The following is a 16,412-nucleotide window of genomic DNA, read 5'->3' as shown; positions in this document are numbered from 1 at the left end:
TAAAATAATGAGAATAATCGTGAAATTCCCTCTTGGAAAGGCGTTTTGTTCGGCAGATCTCTACTCTGATTGTGATTTGCAGTTCAGATTGAATTGATTGTGCCTTAAATTTTTAACTGATGGGAAGATCTTTCATAATATGCCCATTTTGTGACTCAAATAAAGCAGGGCAGACACAGAAGGAGGTTATAAACCGGGTTAATGTTGAACTTATAATGGAATTATTTTTGTGGATCATTGGATCTTAGAACACTGTGACACCAAACTGTCAAAGATGTCACACTGTCACATTTCTTGTCAGTGACGCAAGTGTGTGTACATGTAGGTCTGCAGATGTTAGTATATATACACTATGCATGAGTGTGTGTGGTTGGCGAGAGAAGATGAGGAAAGACAGACGGAGACAATGCGCCTCTGATTCCTTCTTACCTGTCACAGAGAAAGTCAGCCGGCAAATCAGCTCGCCCTCTCTCTGCCTGTTTCCTCTCTTTCTATAACTCATCCTCTCTTTCTTCTTCATCCCTCTCTCGTTTATTCCGTGCCCTTCGCTGTATCCTCCATCTGTTGTTTTGTGTCTCAGTGCATCTAGAAGTTATTTTGGGGCACAGTTGCCTTGAACAATCACACCTCTCTGAATGCCTGCTGCCTGTTGGGCCGACAAGGCTGACACCGCCCCACCGGTAAACGATAATACAGAGAGAGGTATAAACTAATGAAAAGCAGAAAAACGGGGATCACAAAAAATGCAGGAAAAGGAAGGAGAGTGCTGCAGATCACTTGCCATTCTAGACAATATGCTTGCAGTCTACAATTGCCCTCAGAAGAGGAGCATGAGCTCAGCTCCGCATCCCGATGACTCATCCCAAAACTAACACTTCTCAACAGTTCAATGCCCGTTTCATCACTGTGTTCCCTCTCATTTGTTGAAGCATCGAGTAATTCAGCTGCCAGGGCTGCTATCCGTTTTCAGCAGGGGAAAGAGTGAAGTTTAATTGACTTAAAATGTCTATGGGTTGCTTGCGGTGCTTGAGTTATGAGTCGTCACTCACGGTGTTCATCTCGGCGCTGACAGGTATCGCAGTGGATAAAAATGGCCTGATGTACTTCGTGGACGCCACCATGATCCGCAAGGTGGACCAGAATGGGATCATCTCCACTCTGCTGGGGGCCAACGATCTGACCGCCGTACGGCCGCTGAGCTGTGACACCAGCATGGACGTCAGCCAGGTAGGAGGGAATGAAAAAGAGACAAAAGGTGATGGTGTGATAGATGATGATTTAAGAGCGCTCCTTAGTGCTGAGCTATGATGACTGCATGGACACGAGCCAGCCAGGAGGTCAGGCACAGACTGATTTAGGGAGGGATTAAAGAGTCAATGGATAAATTAATGGATCAAAAGGAAGTGAGCAGTGCTGCAGTCACTTAAAAAATGAAGAAGAGACTTGTCTGAACCTTGGCATCCATTCAGAACGTCTCCCTCAGTGCAGATATTGTCTCATGTTCTGTTTCTGCCTATTAGGTGCGTCTTGAGTGGCCCACAGACTTAGCAGTGAACCCCATGGACAACTCCCTCTACGTTCTGGAAAACAATGTCATCTTACGCATCACCGAGAACCACCAGGTCCGTACCACAAGGCTTGATGACCACTGCAAACCCCTTAGGGCGGACACTCGCTATAGGGCTTTGACAAGATTTTGTCCCAATTAGGCTTTCTCAAGCCAATTTAACAGTAAAAGTTCAAATTCTAACACGGTTTTTTAAGTTTTGCTGTGAACTCAAAATTACTGCTTAATTAGTCGTAAAAATTCTCTACTTCTCTGGAGTCTTACTACAATATGAAAAATGTTATCTGCACTGTTTCAATAGCAAATCACATAGCTGCATTTTACCACCATTATGTGGATGTAACATTTGTTGTTTCCTACAGGTGAGCATTATAGCAGGTCGACCTATGCATTGCCAAGTGCCAGGAATCGACTACAGCCTCAGTAAGCTGGCTATTCATGCAGCCCTGGAGAGCGCCACCGCCATCGCCCTGTCCCACACCGGCATCCTCTACATCGCTGAGACTGATGAGAAAAAGATAAACCGAGTTCGACAGGTAAGAGATGGACAGATTCTGAACATTGGCTGTCTGGTTGTTTTGGAGTGAATTTGTTGGTATAAAGTTATTTTTGTTCACCAAACCTGACAGCACAGCTGGTGCAGCTGTGTGGGTGTTTTTAAGATGTTCTTTCAGGTCTCCCGACTACATTAAATTTTGTTAACTCAAAATGAATTTCGCTTTGAGTAATACATTTTCTTTTATTTAGTGGTGACTTGTGTTTTTTCTTCCAGTCTCATTATTATTCTGCTCTCCTCTGTGCACTTTTGTAGGTGAGCACAAATGGAGAAATCTCCCTCCTGGCTGGTGCTGCCTCTGACTGCGACTGCAAAAACGACGTCAACTGCAACTGCTTTTACGGTGACGATGGCTACTCCCCCGATGCCGGTTTGAACTCTCCCACATCCCTGGCTGTGTCCCCCGATGGGACACTGTTCATCGCAGATCTCAACAACATCCGCATCAGAGCCGTCCGGGCAAACCGGCCCGGTCCTGCCCTCTCCAGCGTGGGGTACGGGGGATCTGCGCAGTATGAAGTTGCATCACCAAGAGAGCAGGAGCTGTATGTCTTCAACGGGGAGGGTCTTCACATCCAGACAATCAGCCTAGTGACCGGAGAGCCTCTTTTTAACTTCACCTACGGCCCTGATGGCGAGCTGGCCATGCTGGTGGATAACTGTAACAATACTGTCAAGGTGAGGAGGGACGGCGTGGGCCAGGGAGGAGGAGCCGGCCTGCTCAGATTGGTGCTGCTGCCTGAAAATCAAGTGGTGACCCTGGGATTGGACCCCACTGGGGGACTGCGTAGTGTGTCCGCCTTGGGTCAGGAGGTGGCTCTGATGGGCTACAGCGGCAACACAGGCCTCCTTGCCACCAAAGCTGACGAGACTGGATGGACCACATTTTACCAGTAAGTGTGTGATACAGAGCTCTCTCTTCTATCCATCTAAAACACAGAATGCTGGGTTTATTTTCATCATGTTCTCACACAGTGCACTGCTGCCCCCCAGTGTTAGGTTCTGTAACTGCAACCAATCCCCGTAGCTTGACCTGTAGGTTGGAGCAGTATTTTTGTGAGCGCACGTCTCAGTTGTACACACATGTTGCAACAAATATGCAGAACAAGCAGGAACATGTCCCTTCCTTGCAATTCTTCACTGCAATCTCTCCCCTTCTGTCCCCTCAGGTATGACAGCGAGGGTCGTCTGACCAATGTGACATATCCCACGGGCATGGTGACAAGTCTGCACCGCGAGATTGAGCGCTCCATCAACATCGACATTGAGAGCTCGAGCAGGGACGACGATGTCACGGTCATCACCAACCTGTCCTCTGTGGAAGCGTCGTACACTGTGGTGCAAGGTAGAGACACACTCAGCACGGAGAGGGGGGGATGCAGTGGAAAATGATCCGGTCATGAATTTTTAAATACTTGTAAAAATTGCAGAGTGTGGGGGCGCAAAGGTGGACGGATGCTGCGCTGGAGTCATCATCATAAAAATGCATGAAGCAAAATTCAATATAAATGTTGTTTATTGATTATTTTGGGGGCGATTTTTATGTGATCCTTAAAAAATGATCTGCTTTTATGCTATCAGTGCTTTAGCCAGATTTGCACAGACTTGAGAGCTGCTTCATCTTAGTATTCAAAAACACAGCCACCCTCTGTGATGTGAATGCCGACTGTAATTGAAAGTGTTGTAATTTTAACTCAGTTATGTATCTGCTCCAGGAGATTATTTTCCCTCTTCACTCCCCCCCATCCAACCTTGTCCCACCCCCTCTCATGGAGTAAAATTACCAATATATAATTGTTAATCCCAGCTGGGATCATCCTGCTTTTGAGTATCATCACAGCAAAATTCATTAACTGATGTAGAGTGAATCCTCCTCATCCCTCAAGCTTTCTCCTCACACACACACACACACACACACACACACACACACACACACACACACACACGCACACACACACACTGACATACAAATACAGCTCTCAACCAGTTCCCATGATCCCCGAGCTTATTTGGTCTGTTTAGAGAGGAGGAAAAAGACGAAGAATAATTGTCTCCCTTTCCTTGACCAGTGCAGCCGGCGTGACAGATGTATGAATGCAGCTCGGAATGTAGCATTCTGAAGGCCTGAGAATAGGTTGTAGATATATTCAGTGATCCACCTGTGTTGCGGTAGAAGGAGAGTTGTTCACAAAGCTGTAAGTCATTTAAGGTTTCCTCTGCACTGTGTGGGTTTCAGCACAGCTCTCTGCTGACATACTCACTTAACCATCTCCCTCTCTTTCCGCTCTTTCTCGCTCTCTTCATTAACTCCTGCACAGTGAATTCTCCTTGGCCCTCGAGCTCTCATTTCACCCTTTCTCTCTCTTTCTTTCCCTCTACCTCACTTCGGTTTTATTACGAGGTTGTTCAGACAGAGAGAGCGCAGAAGATTTATCTAAAGGCTGTTGCTGCCAAGTCAATGGAAAAAGCTTCACTTGTCTGTTTGAGGCATTGTTAAAATGTGCCTGGAGCTTTATTACAAATTGGCCTTATGGATTACTGTCATTTATGGCAGGACTTCAAAAGGAAAATCCAACTGATCCTCACACCTTTTGTAAATGAAATTGTTAAAAAAAAAAAAAAAAAAAAAAAAAGAAGAAGAGCTTCCAACTCTGCATCTTCCCAGTGAGCTAAAAACAATTTTATCTCTTTAAATCACTTCGTTGCGATCAGGACGTCTGGAAGTCTGTTTTCAGACATCTGAGGAATAATTGAGCCAGCATTAGGCATGGGCTTATCTGTTTCTATTCTTGTGAGAGAGTCATTAAATTGTAGCGATACAGAGATTGTAGGGAGATGTCTGTTTAGCTCGAAGGTTTTCATTCAGAATATTTTTTTAAGGAGGAATCAGGTCTGTAAGCATTTCATGGACATGATCTGCTCCTTGCTGACATGAGCCGCTTCGACTGGAATTTCCCTTTTTGATTAGATGTTGGTAGACATGAAAGGGCTGTGCTATCAGATCGTGTGTGATTGACTGGATCAGGTTTAAGCTCGGATTCTGTGTGGTAAATGCTAGAGTAAACATCTGGGTCTGTCAGCACAGCCCTCGATCTGTGAGTTTGTCTTGTCTCAGAAGCATCAGATGAATATAAAAAGTCAAAAGCTTATGTAATTTTTCCTCAACCTTGGTGAAAAATGCAGCAAGGCTTATGAAAAATGTGACGGTAACATTATACAACATTTCTGAGGGAACCGAAATTAGTCCACAATCTTTTTATCTTTCTCATGTGGCTCTATCTAATAATCAAGGAGGGATGATCTTGTGTAACCTCAGCTAAAAGGTCATAAAAATGGAAAGCACAGAGCCTTTCTTCTAGATCTGGAGGTTATGGCAGCTATTAGGGGCAATATACAGGATGAATGTTCTCACCCAATGTCCATATCCTCCACATCAAACTAATCTCTTGACCCAGCTTATTTTTTTCTTTTTTTTCAGCATTTTGTCCCTAACATGCCATCTTTTGTCAGAGAACCTAATCAAATACCTTGGGTTACTTCCATGTGTGGAATTTGTTTCTGGCATTTCTTCTGGAGTTGGCAGAATCTGAACACGACTAGCCTCCCATCTCATTTTTCAGTTTATTCCTTTTCTCAACGCCTCTCCTCTTATTTTAATCCCTCCCACTAGAGATGTGAATAGAGAAGGTGAAGATAATACATGAGGAGAAAGGAGTCGACACAACAGGCATTTAACAAAATGAGACACCCTCACCTGTGAGCCGTTGTTTTAAAGCAGCTGTAACACCTGTCCAATTTTTTTCCATCACCAGCCACTGTATTTTATTTCTGTCAGATGAGTCAAACAGTGTTAAAACAGTATATATTCACTTATAATACAATCCACAACATGACAGAATGTGATGAGAATATACAGATGCCATATGTTTGTTTTTTTTAAACACATGCATTGAAGGATAAAAGCGTTTTTGCACACAAAGGAGTACTAGACAAACAAAGAGTGACTTATATTATGATTAAGTGATACGCACATATTCCAGACAAATTTGTCAGACCTGCTTTGGACATTAATTGTACTTTCCAGCTCTGTCTTTCCTGTCACATGTCTGGAAAACACGCTTATAGGTTCTCCACCAAACGTCCTCGATCTTCAAGATGCATTTTAGGAGTCAAGATGTCCTTTGTGATTGTGCAACATTGATTTCTGGGTTACAGGCAGGAGGGCAGAGGAGACAAGACAAAGAGGCTGAAATTAGTGAAATTAGATGAGTCTCAGATGTCCTTGCCTCTTACGCTCTGTTTACTTGTTTCCCCCACAGACCAGGTGAGAAACAGCTATCAGCTGTGCAACAACGGCACCCTGAGAGTGATGTACGCCAATGGAATGGGCATCAGTTTCCACACGGAGCCCCACATCCTGGCAGGCTCTGTCAGTCCAACAATTGGTCGAAGGAACATCACCCTGCCCACGGACAACGGCCTCAACTCCATTGAGTGGCGTCTGCGCAAGGAGCAGACCAAGGGCAAGATCACCGTGTTCGGAAGGAAGCTAAGGGTAAGTCAGCGATGGCCAGTTAAATTATTAACATGTATTTTGCAAAAGTTGCATTCTGGCATCAAACCGTAACTGAGAAGTATCTGCCTTTACTTTAGGCTCATGGCCGCAATCTTCTCTCCATCGATTTTGATCGCAACACACGCACAGAGAAGATTTACGATGACCACCGCAAGTTCACGCTGCGCATCATGTACGATGCTCAGGGAAGGCCAGCTATGTGGCTGCCCAGCAGCAGCCTGGCTGTAGTCAATGTTTCCTATTCTAGCACCGGTCAGCTTGTTGGGCTGCAGAGGGGAAGCATGAGCGAGAGGACAGAATTTGACCCCCAGGGACGCATCCTGTCTCGTTCTTTTGTGGACGGGAAGGTGTGGAGCTACAGCTACCTTGACAAAGTAAGCATACGTATCTTTAACATTGTCATCTAAGAGTCAAATCTTACAAAGGGAAGAAATTGCAAGAAAGTATAGTGATTTAAATTGTAGAACTGAGTAAAATATAATTTTCATGGTTAGGAAGGTTCAGATATGTCAAGGGAGAGCAATTTACTCGTGGTGCTGTTATTGCTATTGTATTAATCTGCATTTCATCTCCTTTTCTGTTTTCAGTCCATGGTGCTGCTCCTGCAGAGTCAAAGACAGTACGTCTTTGAGTTTGACACCTCGGGTCGTGTCACGGCTGTCACAATGCCCAGCGTCGCTCGCCACACCATGTTCACACACGTGTCAGTTGGCTACATCCGCAACACGTACAACCCTCCAGAGAGCAATGCCTCCATCATCCACGACTTCAGCGAGGATGGCAGACCTCAAGCCACACATTATCTGGGCACTGGCCGTCGTGTCCTCTACAAATATGGCAAGCTGGCAAAGCTGTCAGAGATCATTTACGATAGCACTGCCGTCACTTTTGGTTATGACGAGACAGCCGGTGTGCTGAAGATGGTCAACCTGCAGAGCGGGGGCTTCTCTTGCACCATCCGCTATCGCAAAATGGGCCCACTTATCGACAAACAGATCTATCGCTTCAGTGAGGAGGGAATGGTCAACGCAAGGTTTGACTACACCTACCATGACAACAGCTTCCGTATTGCCAGCATGAAGCCAGTCATCAGTGAGACACCACTTCCTGTTGACTTGTACCGATATGATGAGATTTCTGGAAAGGTGAAGAATTTTTGCTCCTTTTTCTCGCAATATAAAGCAAAACAACTGTCAATGTATCTTTTTTTGGCTGCTAGAGGACTCATCCTTTTTCTAATCCTTCTCCTTCCTCCTCCAGGTGGAGCACTTTGGAAAATTTGGGGTCATTTACTACGACATCAATCAGATAATCACCACAGCCGTTATGACACTGAGTAAGCATTTTGATACTCATGGTCGCATCAAGGAGGTCCAGTACGAGATCTTCCGTTCGCTTATGTACTGGATGACGGTGCAGTACGACAGCATGGGGCGGGTGGTGAAGAGGGAGCTCAAGATCGGGCCTTATGCCAACACCACTCAGTACCGCTATGATTATGATGGAGACGGACAGCTCAGCGGCGTCAAGGTGAGTATTCTGTGTAGAGAGACTGGAATGTTAGGCACTTTACAGGCTGAAGTGTCCACTGCACTTAATTTGAGCTGTAATCTGTGGCTGCCTTTTTATTTGTCAGTGCTCAGCAAGTTATACTGATACACGTATATATCTCACTGTTCTACCCAGGTGAATGACTGGTCTACCTGGCGCTATAGCTATGACCTAAACGGCAACCTCCACCTGCTGAATCCTGGAAACAGTGCCCGGATCCTGCCACTCCGCTACGACCTCCGAGACCGCATTACACGCCTGGGAGATGTCCAGTATCGTCTAGACGAAGACGGTTTCCTCAGCCAGCGTGGTTCAGACATTTTTGACTATAACTCCAAAGGTCAACTCCTGCGGGCCTACAACAGAGGGCCCGGAGGCTGGAGCGTTGTATATCACTATGACGGGCTCGGCCGCAGGGTGTCCACGAGGAACAGCCTGGGGCAACACCTTCAGTTCTTCTACGCTGACCTGAACCATCCGACCAGGGTTACACACATCTTCAATCACTCCAGCTCTGACATCTCGTCACTTTACTATGACCTGCAGGTAGGTTTAAGAGGACGGAGACGTGCCATGTCTACCAATACCCATTTTTAGATTTTCGTATGTCAGTAAATTTTGAATAATATTTTCCAGGAAAATAAGCTAATTTACTGTTAAATGGGCAAAAAAATGTATCCTAAAATATTAAAGATAAACTAAAGATGAGTTTCTAACTATCTCATGATCAGGGTCATCTGTTTGCCATGGAGGTGAGCAGCGGGGAGGAATACTACATAGCTTCTGACAACACTGGTACACCGCTGGCAGTGTTCAGCAGCAATGGACAGATGATCAAACAGGTAAAACTCAAAGCAAATTAATATTTATTGTTCGACCTTTATGACTGCTACAAAAACTGTGTTATTCCTCCTGAAGACAAAAGAAAAGTGCATAAATAAAGACTTCTGGCTTCTGCTGAGCTAAAGCACCCTTCAGCGAGACTCTAAATCTGACATTGCCGTGACACAAAGAGCAAAGAATCACCAAAAGCGAACTAACTCTGTGTCATCCAGGTGCAGTACACAGCCTACGGCGAAGTGTACCTCGACTCTAACCCAGACTTCCCGCTGGTGGTGGGTTTCCACGGTGGGCTGTACGACCCCTTGACGAAGCTGGTTCACTTCACCCAACGAGACTATGACGTCTTGGCAGGACGGTGGACCTCACCTGACTACAGCATCTGGCCCAAGATAGGAAAAGACCCCTCTCCATTTAATCTGTACATGTTCAAAAACAACAACCCACTCAGTGACATGTTGGATGTCAAAAACTATGTCACAGGTAAAGGACTAATATGTATTAATTTAGTTTTTTATTTATGCTGAGACATTTTACTCTATCTACTCTATCTAAAATGGTTTTCTATTAAAAGGTAGACAGAAAAAACAGGTAATTTTAGTTCACTCAAGAACAAGCTCAACTTCCTTTATATTCTACCACTGTTGATGATCTTTATTGTTGAGTAGAAACTGATTGTTGTGGACTACATATTTCTACAGTGGTTGATAGCTTTGCATAACACCAGATGAGTCACAGAGGCAAACACACGTTTTTTAGAGTAAAATTTATGATTTATTTGCTACTACTGTGTTTAATTTTGTCATTCAGTGATATAATATCCCCCCCTTGTCTGCTGCTGTAGATGTGAAGAGCTGGCTGGTAATGTTTGGCTTCCAGCTCAGCAACATAATCCCAGGGTTCCCTCGACACTCGCTCTATTTTGTGGAGCCACCGTACGAGCTGCAGGCCACCCAGCACTGTGAGAATGGACAGGTACGGTCTGCTGTGCAAAAGATATACCTGTTCTTATAATGAAGTCTAATGTACACTAGGACTGAATATTTAATCAATTTAAATTTGAAATTGCATCTTGAAACAATGCAATGTAAAAATCGCAAAGGCAGCAATTTGGAATATGCAGGGTGCTTCACGTATCAGTGGGTTTACAAACTCACAACATCCTTGTGTGACAGTCACGCTTATGATGGTATCTTGTGGTAATTCTTCATCATGTTTTCAATCAATTACATAATGAAGACTGAATTAAAAAATCCTCAAACTGTTCAGCCCTGAAGTACCATTTTCTCCTGAATTTAACACAAATACAGATACCAATCATCCTCCACCTTTCTCCTGCCATATTTACTAGTTACAGTCATTTATGTGTTAATATATTATCATCTCTTTCTGCAAATGACAAAGCTTTCTTCCACTTTCTTTTGCAGCTCATCACTGGTGTGCAGCAGGCAGCAGAGCGCCACAACCAGGCCTTCATGGCCCTAGAAGGTCGACTGCTCAACAAGGAGCGTCGGCGGCGCAAAGACAAACCGGGCCACTGGTTCGGCACCAGCACCCCCATAATAGGCAGAGGAGTGATGCTGGCACTGAAGGAGGGCCGAGTGGTGGCAGGCGTGTCGGCATTGGCCAGTGACGACAGCCGCAAAGTGGCTCTGGTGCTCAACGGTGCCCAGTACCTAGAGGGCACACATTACACGCAGGATGGGAAGGACTGTCACTACTTTGTGAAAGTAGGCTCTGCTGACAGCGACCTGTTGGCTCTGGGGCTGACAAATGGGCGAAAGTCACTGGAGAGCGGCATCAATGTGACGGTGAGCGGCAGGTCGAGGAGAGGAGTAACTGTGGAGTTTGCAGTTCCATCATTAGTACTGAGCGTTCGGTACGGGCTCGCTGTGGATGTGGTGGACGAAGAGAAGGTAAGACTGTTGGAGCTGGCCAGGCAGAGGGCCCTGGCAGGAGGCTGGGCCAAGGAGCAGCAGCGGGCTCGAGATGGGAAGGGAGGCAGTCGCCTCTGGACGGAGGGGGAGAGACAGCAGCTCCTAACGACAGGGAGAGTACAGGGCTACGATGGCTACTATGTACTGCCTGTGGAGCAGTATCCAGAACTGGCTGACAGCAGCAACAACATCCAGTTTCTCAGACAGAACGAGATGGGCAGGAGGTAACAGCCCATCTGATCTCACTTGAAGGGCAGACTCTTCCCTCTCTCTCACTATCACTTCTTGAAAATTCTGTTCCTTTTTTCCTACCCCACCTCCTCAACCTTACTTTTCTGAAAAACCCATGGAGAATTAACCAACAAACGGGGTTATTCACGGAACGCTGCAGGGACTTTTGAAAAGAATGACTTATCCGAAAACATATTGTTAATTTTACTGCCACAGGCAAAAAATTTCAAGTTTAGTCAGATGATTTTTTTTTTCATTTTTGTTTTTGTTGTTGAAAAAACTTCGAACTGAAAAAGCACTGAAGAACTTTGAGAACTGTTGCTTAATGAATAAGAAAATTCCCCTTTTTAAAAAAGATAGTGATATTTTCGCCCATATTTTTTGGGTCACACTGAGAGCGACCACGACAGCTACTGATCACGTCGGGGGAGTTAGTTGTACTGTGGCAGCTTCTGCCATCTGCGGCTTGTCTGTCTCTAATAGATACTGAAGGCAAAGGGACCAAAGCGGAGACAAAGCCACTCCAGAGTGCAGCCATTACAACTCCGCATTAAAGGAGGACATTATAAACCACGACAGACAGCGTAATGTTAAAGGTCGTCCAATACTATGACTCGTCTCCCTGTCTCAGGCCTCCCATCGTCCACCATGGACCAGTCCTCTGCTGTTGAAGGCAGTGCACATCCAACCAAGCAACACACAGGCTAACAGCATCCTTGAAAATCCAAGTTGTTGTGGACGAGAAAATGAACTTTTTAAAAAAAAAAAAAAAAACAAACTCAAAAAAGTGATGGCTATATTTGTGGACAGTGATATCACACAGCATTGTTTATTTTGAAATGGGGAGAAGAATCATATTACTACATATGTGTCAGACTACACTAAATTTCAGGATGTTGCGTATACTGTAGATGCCGTAGTTTTGTACGTTTCAGTCGCGGTAGAATTGTGAGACTTTCACCAAGGCACTTCTGTACAGAACGATCAAACACAACACTCACAGAGTCCGGAAAACATGCTAAGTTAGTATTTATTTTATTTTATTTTATTGTTTTTTATTTATTTATTCTTAGTACTATATGACAATCATGAATGAGTCACCAGTTCTATTCGAAATGAACATTAATGGATGAGTTTATTTTCTTTTGTAAAATATGTAATAAATGTTCATTTTGTTTTTGTATTAATTTCAGTTTGCTGCCAGGGCAAATAATAGTCACTCTCAAAAAGAATAATTTATGTAATAAAGTGTTTTAAAAAAAAACAGTTTATACTTTAAATAAAGTCTTTAAAACTGTGAAATCTGTTTTTTCGAAATATATTTCGATGTACAGTGTATAGACCTACCTTTATGCAGCACAGTAGAATATTGTTCAGAATATCAAGTTTTATATTTCTAAGAGGAAGTGGCTTGTAATGTGCAAAATCTTTAGCTGGTCTTACTACTCTAGAGTTTTGTGGCACTCTGATACTCCATATCTACAAAATCAATCCCCAGTTTGTTGTTTTTGACTGTTTTTTTGTTTGGAAGCAGAGATGTTTCTGTCCTAGATCCCAACAGCAGTAGCAGTAATGGATCCCTCTCACTGTGAAGAGACTCGTGCTGGATGTCATAATGTACCAAATCAGTATTATCCAACGATGATTCTTATACATTCACTGAAACGAGACTCTTCTGAGAACCTTATCAATAAAACATAATTGTTTACTTCAACTGAGCGACGTGTAGTTCACTTTCATCTCATTTTTTTTTTGTGTGTGTGTGTTTGCAGACTACTGATGTTATTTTTTTACAGAGAGCCATTATCATTATCAACATACATCCAAATTAGTCATAGGACGACAACGACGCGCATTTCAAAGCAATCTTTGCTGGAAAGCTCCGTTAATTAAAACAGGCAGGATTTTTTTTTTCTCCCCTCTTTGTTAATTATGCATCACTCGCTGATAAGGAATATTTTTGCTCCATTTTGTTTGAAAGACAAAGCAGAACATTTCAGTAAACAACCACACACAGCTCCCATTTTCACATAGTTACTGATACTGACGATAATGTGCCACAATAAAATTAACCAACATCCTGTTAACTGTAAAGTGCTTGCAGATACGTGGTATTTTCTGATGTTATTTTACTGTATTTTATTGACTACAAAACACTTTTTGGCAGTATTATTCTCACTATTATCAATATTTTGTTCTAATAATGGCTCAAATGATTACTATGGCAAAGGAGTTGCTTGGAGTGATGAGCCAAGGTAGGAATTCACATCAATCAGCCAGAACATTAAAACTACCTACCTAATATTCTGTAGGACGCAGGAACTCTGAAGATGTCCTGTGGTATCTGGGACCAGGATGTTTGCAGGGTAGGTATACGGTCCGTGTACGGATCTGGTAATGGGATTTTCCGTTCTGAAACGGGTATTGATAAACAAAAAACGAGTGGTTATTTGATTTTTGTTTTAAAATACAAAAAGTAAAATTGAAATACAAGGCGTTTTTCCTTTTCATGATCAAAAAGGGATATACGATTTTTTTTTTAAATGCTTTGATTTTCGTTTTATATTTAGAATAACAAGAAAGTAAAATCAGTAAGAGACAGAAACGAAAAAAGGTCCGTTTTTCCATTTTCTGAGACCGGAAGTGGTCATCAGCAAGTGTGGAGCCAAACAGAGTACGGTGCATAGACTGTACATACATTTTTTTCCGTGAGTTTTCATGGTCAAAATGAGAGATCAGGTGGTCGATCCTAAAATAAACCAATATTCATTTTTTTTTTATAAAGCGTTAAAGTTTTGCGAAGCCAGGGGGCGGGAGTACTTGATTGACAGTCTGGTCTGGAATGATTGACAGGTCCTATGGAAGCGGCAGCAGAGACACTGCTCTCCTCGTTTGGATTAATTCTGATATAATAACTGTTGGTTTATTTATCGGTGGAGCAGCAGAACATTTTCCACAGACAGTTTTCCTGCCCGTTGGCTTGTTTTAACCAGTTTTCTACCTTCGGCTGATTCTACCAGCAGACACTGAAAGGACTCTGATAGTTCGGTAAGTTAATGTTTATTTTCGTATCGGTGCCTCTTTTATTGCACTTTATATGCAGCTTTAGTGTCAGATGTAATGTGTGCCATGCACTCCAGATGTTGGTGGAGTTTATTTCAGTGTGTGTTGACCAGAGAAGAAAGTTAGCATAGTAAATATTAACTTTAATGTTAGCGATGCGATCCGAGCTAGCTGCTCAGTCGTAGCCTGATTAAAGCTAATGTAGCATCAAGCTAATGTGTTGAGTTTCATGTAAACAGCTGAAGTGTGTTGTGTTCCTGTAATGTGGTTCATTAAGTTCATAAAACTATGGCTGGTTGACATGAATGTAACGTTCAGGAAACTTAAATGTGATTAAAACAGTAACGGTAATGTTCTAGTTGTCAGTAATCAGCTTTCATTTGACACTAAAACAGACTGATAGTTTTAAATGACATCAGTTTCATTAATTTGTTGAAAATTGTCTCATTTGTTGTGATGTTGCTGCTGATTCATTAAAAGCAGATGATCCATGTTGAAGATACGTTTAGTTCTAGTATCAGAAGTACAAGAAGGAAAATGGAAGTTTAGTCCTGCTACATCAAAGATTTCAGGATTAAAATAACTAAATTAGTCTTTATGCCTCAAACTTTATTTTTACAATAAAGAAATAATGAAATAATCACAGATAATAAAAATATAAATAGCAGAGAAAACCCGAGAGAATAATTTCCTGAAAAGTCTGTGAAGGAAAAGCAGCTTTTTATCCTGAAAGATCAGAATCAGCTCCAACATCTGCATCTGACAGCATCAAGTCAACCAGAAAGAAAAGAAAAAAGAAAATGACTTCTTTCTGATCACATCTGTTCCGCTGCTCACAGGCTGCTGCTGCTGCTCACATTCTTCACATTTATAGTCCACTTTTAAAAGTTCAGCAGACAGGTGCTCTGCTGTGGAGTGTGACGATGTTGTCGGTGATGTGGAGAGTGAAGTTTCCGTTTCACCCACAGTGTGCTTTAGGGCAGCCGGGTCAGACTTCATGTTTGAAATACTGACCGACAGCTCAGATTTAACGGTCTGTAGTTCCATTTGAATGGGTGTTAAACTTTCACTCAAAGCTGCCAGGAGCTGGGTCTTTAAAATAACCGCCGTCTCGTTAGAGTGAAAGTAGCAATTCCTCCTTAAGGTCAGAGATTGCAGCATCTGAGGGCCTCTTCAAAAGAAGACGTAGTTGATGAAGGCGTTCTGGAGAAGGACCAGAAAGACCACGACCAAGGAGCCTTGAGATCTTAGGCAGCGTCTCCCTCGGGTGGGTGTCAACGGTGTTCACGGTCAGGTCTGTGGTAATCCCAACAAAAAACAAAACAGAAAAAAATCTAGATTATAAATCAACATGTAACCAAAGCACTCTGTGTATAACGTCATAGTATAGAATGTAGTTCAGAAAATGTCATAGTATACTTTTCAAGAATAACATAGTATGGCCTGTAGTTCATAGTATAGCATGTCAGCAAAAAACCCAACTGATTATTATGTGGTTCAAAAAGTACAAAATGATAGGATGTTGCCTAAAATTGTCATGTATATGTGGTTCAAAAAATGTCATAGTGCACTATATTGTCAAAATAGTATGTTTTTCAAGAAAACAGAGTATATGTCATCTAAAAAATGCCATAGAATAATATTTCATTGCACAAGTAAAAGTATAGTAATTTTTAAAACTGTTCAAATTCTTAGAATATGTTGCTAAAAAACAAAAAAAACTAGAACAAAAAAAAGTCATAGTAATATGTCAATTTAAAAAGCCTACAGTATAGAGTGTTGCCCAACAAACGTCATAGTATAGCATGTCGCTCTAAAAACGTCATAGTATGGCCTTTGGTCCAAAAAACGTCATAGTATAGCATGTCTCTCTAAAAACGTCATTGTATAGCATGTCGCTCTAAAAACATCATAGTATAGCATGTCACCCAAAAAACGTCATAGCATAGTATGTCGTCCAAAAAACATCATGGTATAGCATGTCGCTCTAAAAGCATTATAGTATAGCATGTCGCTCTAAAAACGTCATAGTATAGCATGTCACCCAAAAAACGTCATAGTATAGCATGTCACTCTAAAAACGTCATAATA

The 16,412-nt window shown here is 42.7% G+C and overlaps 1 protein-coding gene across 16 annotated transcripts in view; it reads left to right on the top strand.

Annotated features, from left to right (window-relative positions):
- The window catches only part of tenm2a (teneurin transmembrane protein 2a), a 225,268-nt gene extending 212,292 nt beyond the window's left edge, over positions 1-12,976 (top strand). For all 16 annotated transcript variants that reach the window (XM_055016439.1, XM_055016437.1, XM_055016436.1 and 13 more), the window contains 14 exons: positions 1,073-1,227; positions 1,521-1,622; positions 1,930-2,103; positions 2,379-3,016; positions 3,293-3,468; positions 6,443-6,678; positions 6,777-7,073; positions 7,287-7,844; positions 7,960-8,229; positions 8,386-8,796; positions 8,982-9,092; positions 9,306-9,573; positions 9,935-10,065; positions 10,518-12,976. In XM_055016439.1, the coding sequence (XP_054872414.1) occupies positions 1,073-1,227; positions 1,521-1,622; positions 1,930-2,103; positions 2,379-3,016; positions 3,293-3,468; positions 6,443-6,678; positions 6,777-7,073; positions 7,287-7,844; positions 7,960-8,229; positions 8,386-8,796; positions 8,982-9,092; positions 9,306-9,573; positions 9,935-10,065; positions 10,518-11,255 (4,265 nt within the window). In that variant the 3' untranslated portion in view covers positions 11,256-12,976. The remainder of the gene's footprint in view (positions 1-1,072; positions 1,228-1,520; positions 1,623-1,929; positions 2,104-2,378; positions 3,017-3,292; positions 3,469-6,442; positions 6,679-6,776; positions 7,074-7,286; positions 7,845-7,959; positions 8,230-8,385; positions 8,797-8,981; positions 9,093-9,305; positions 9,574-9,934; positions 10,066-10,517) is intronic.
- The last annotated feature ends 3,436 nt before the right edge of the window (positions 12,977-16,412 follow it).

The sequence above is a fragment of the Amphiprion ocellaris genome, chromosome 13 (assembly GCF_022539595.1).
Source record: "Amphiprion ocellaris isolate individual 3 ecotype Okinawa chromosome 13, ASM2253959v1, whole genome shotgun sequence".
NCBI lineage: Eukaryota > Metazoa > Chordata > Actinopteri > Pomacentridae > Amphiprion > Amphiprion ocellaris.
The sequence above is the reverse complement of the archived record's forward strand: the minus strand, read 5'-3'. Positions and strand labels throughout refer to the sequence as shown.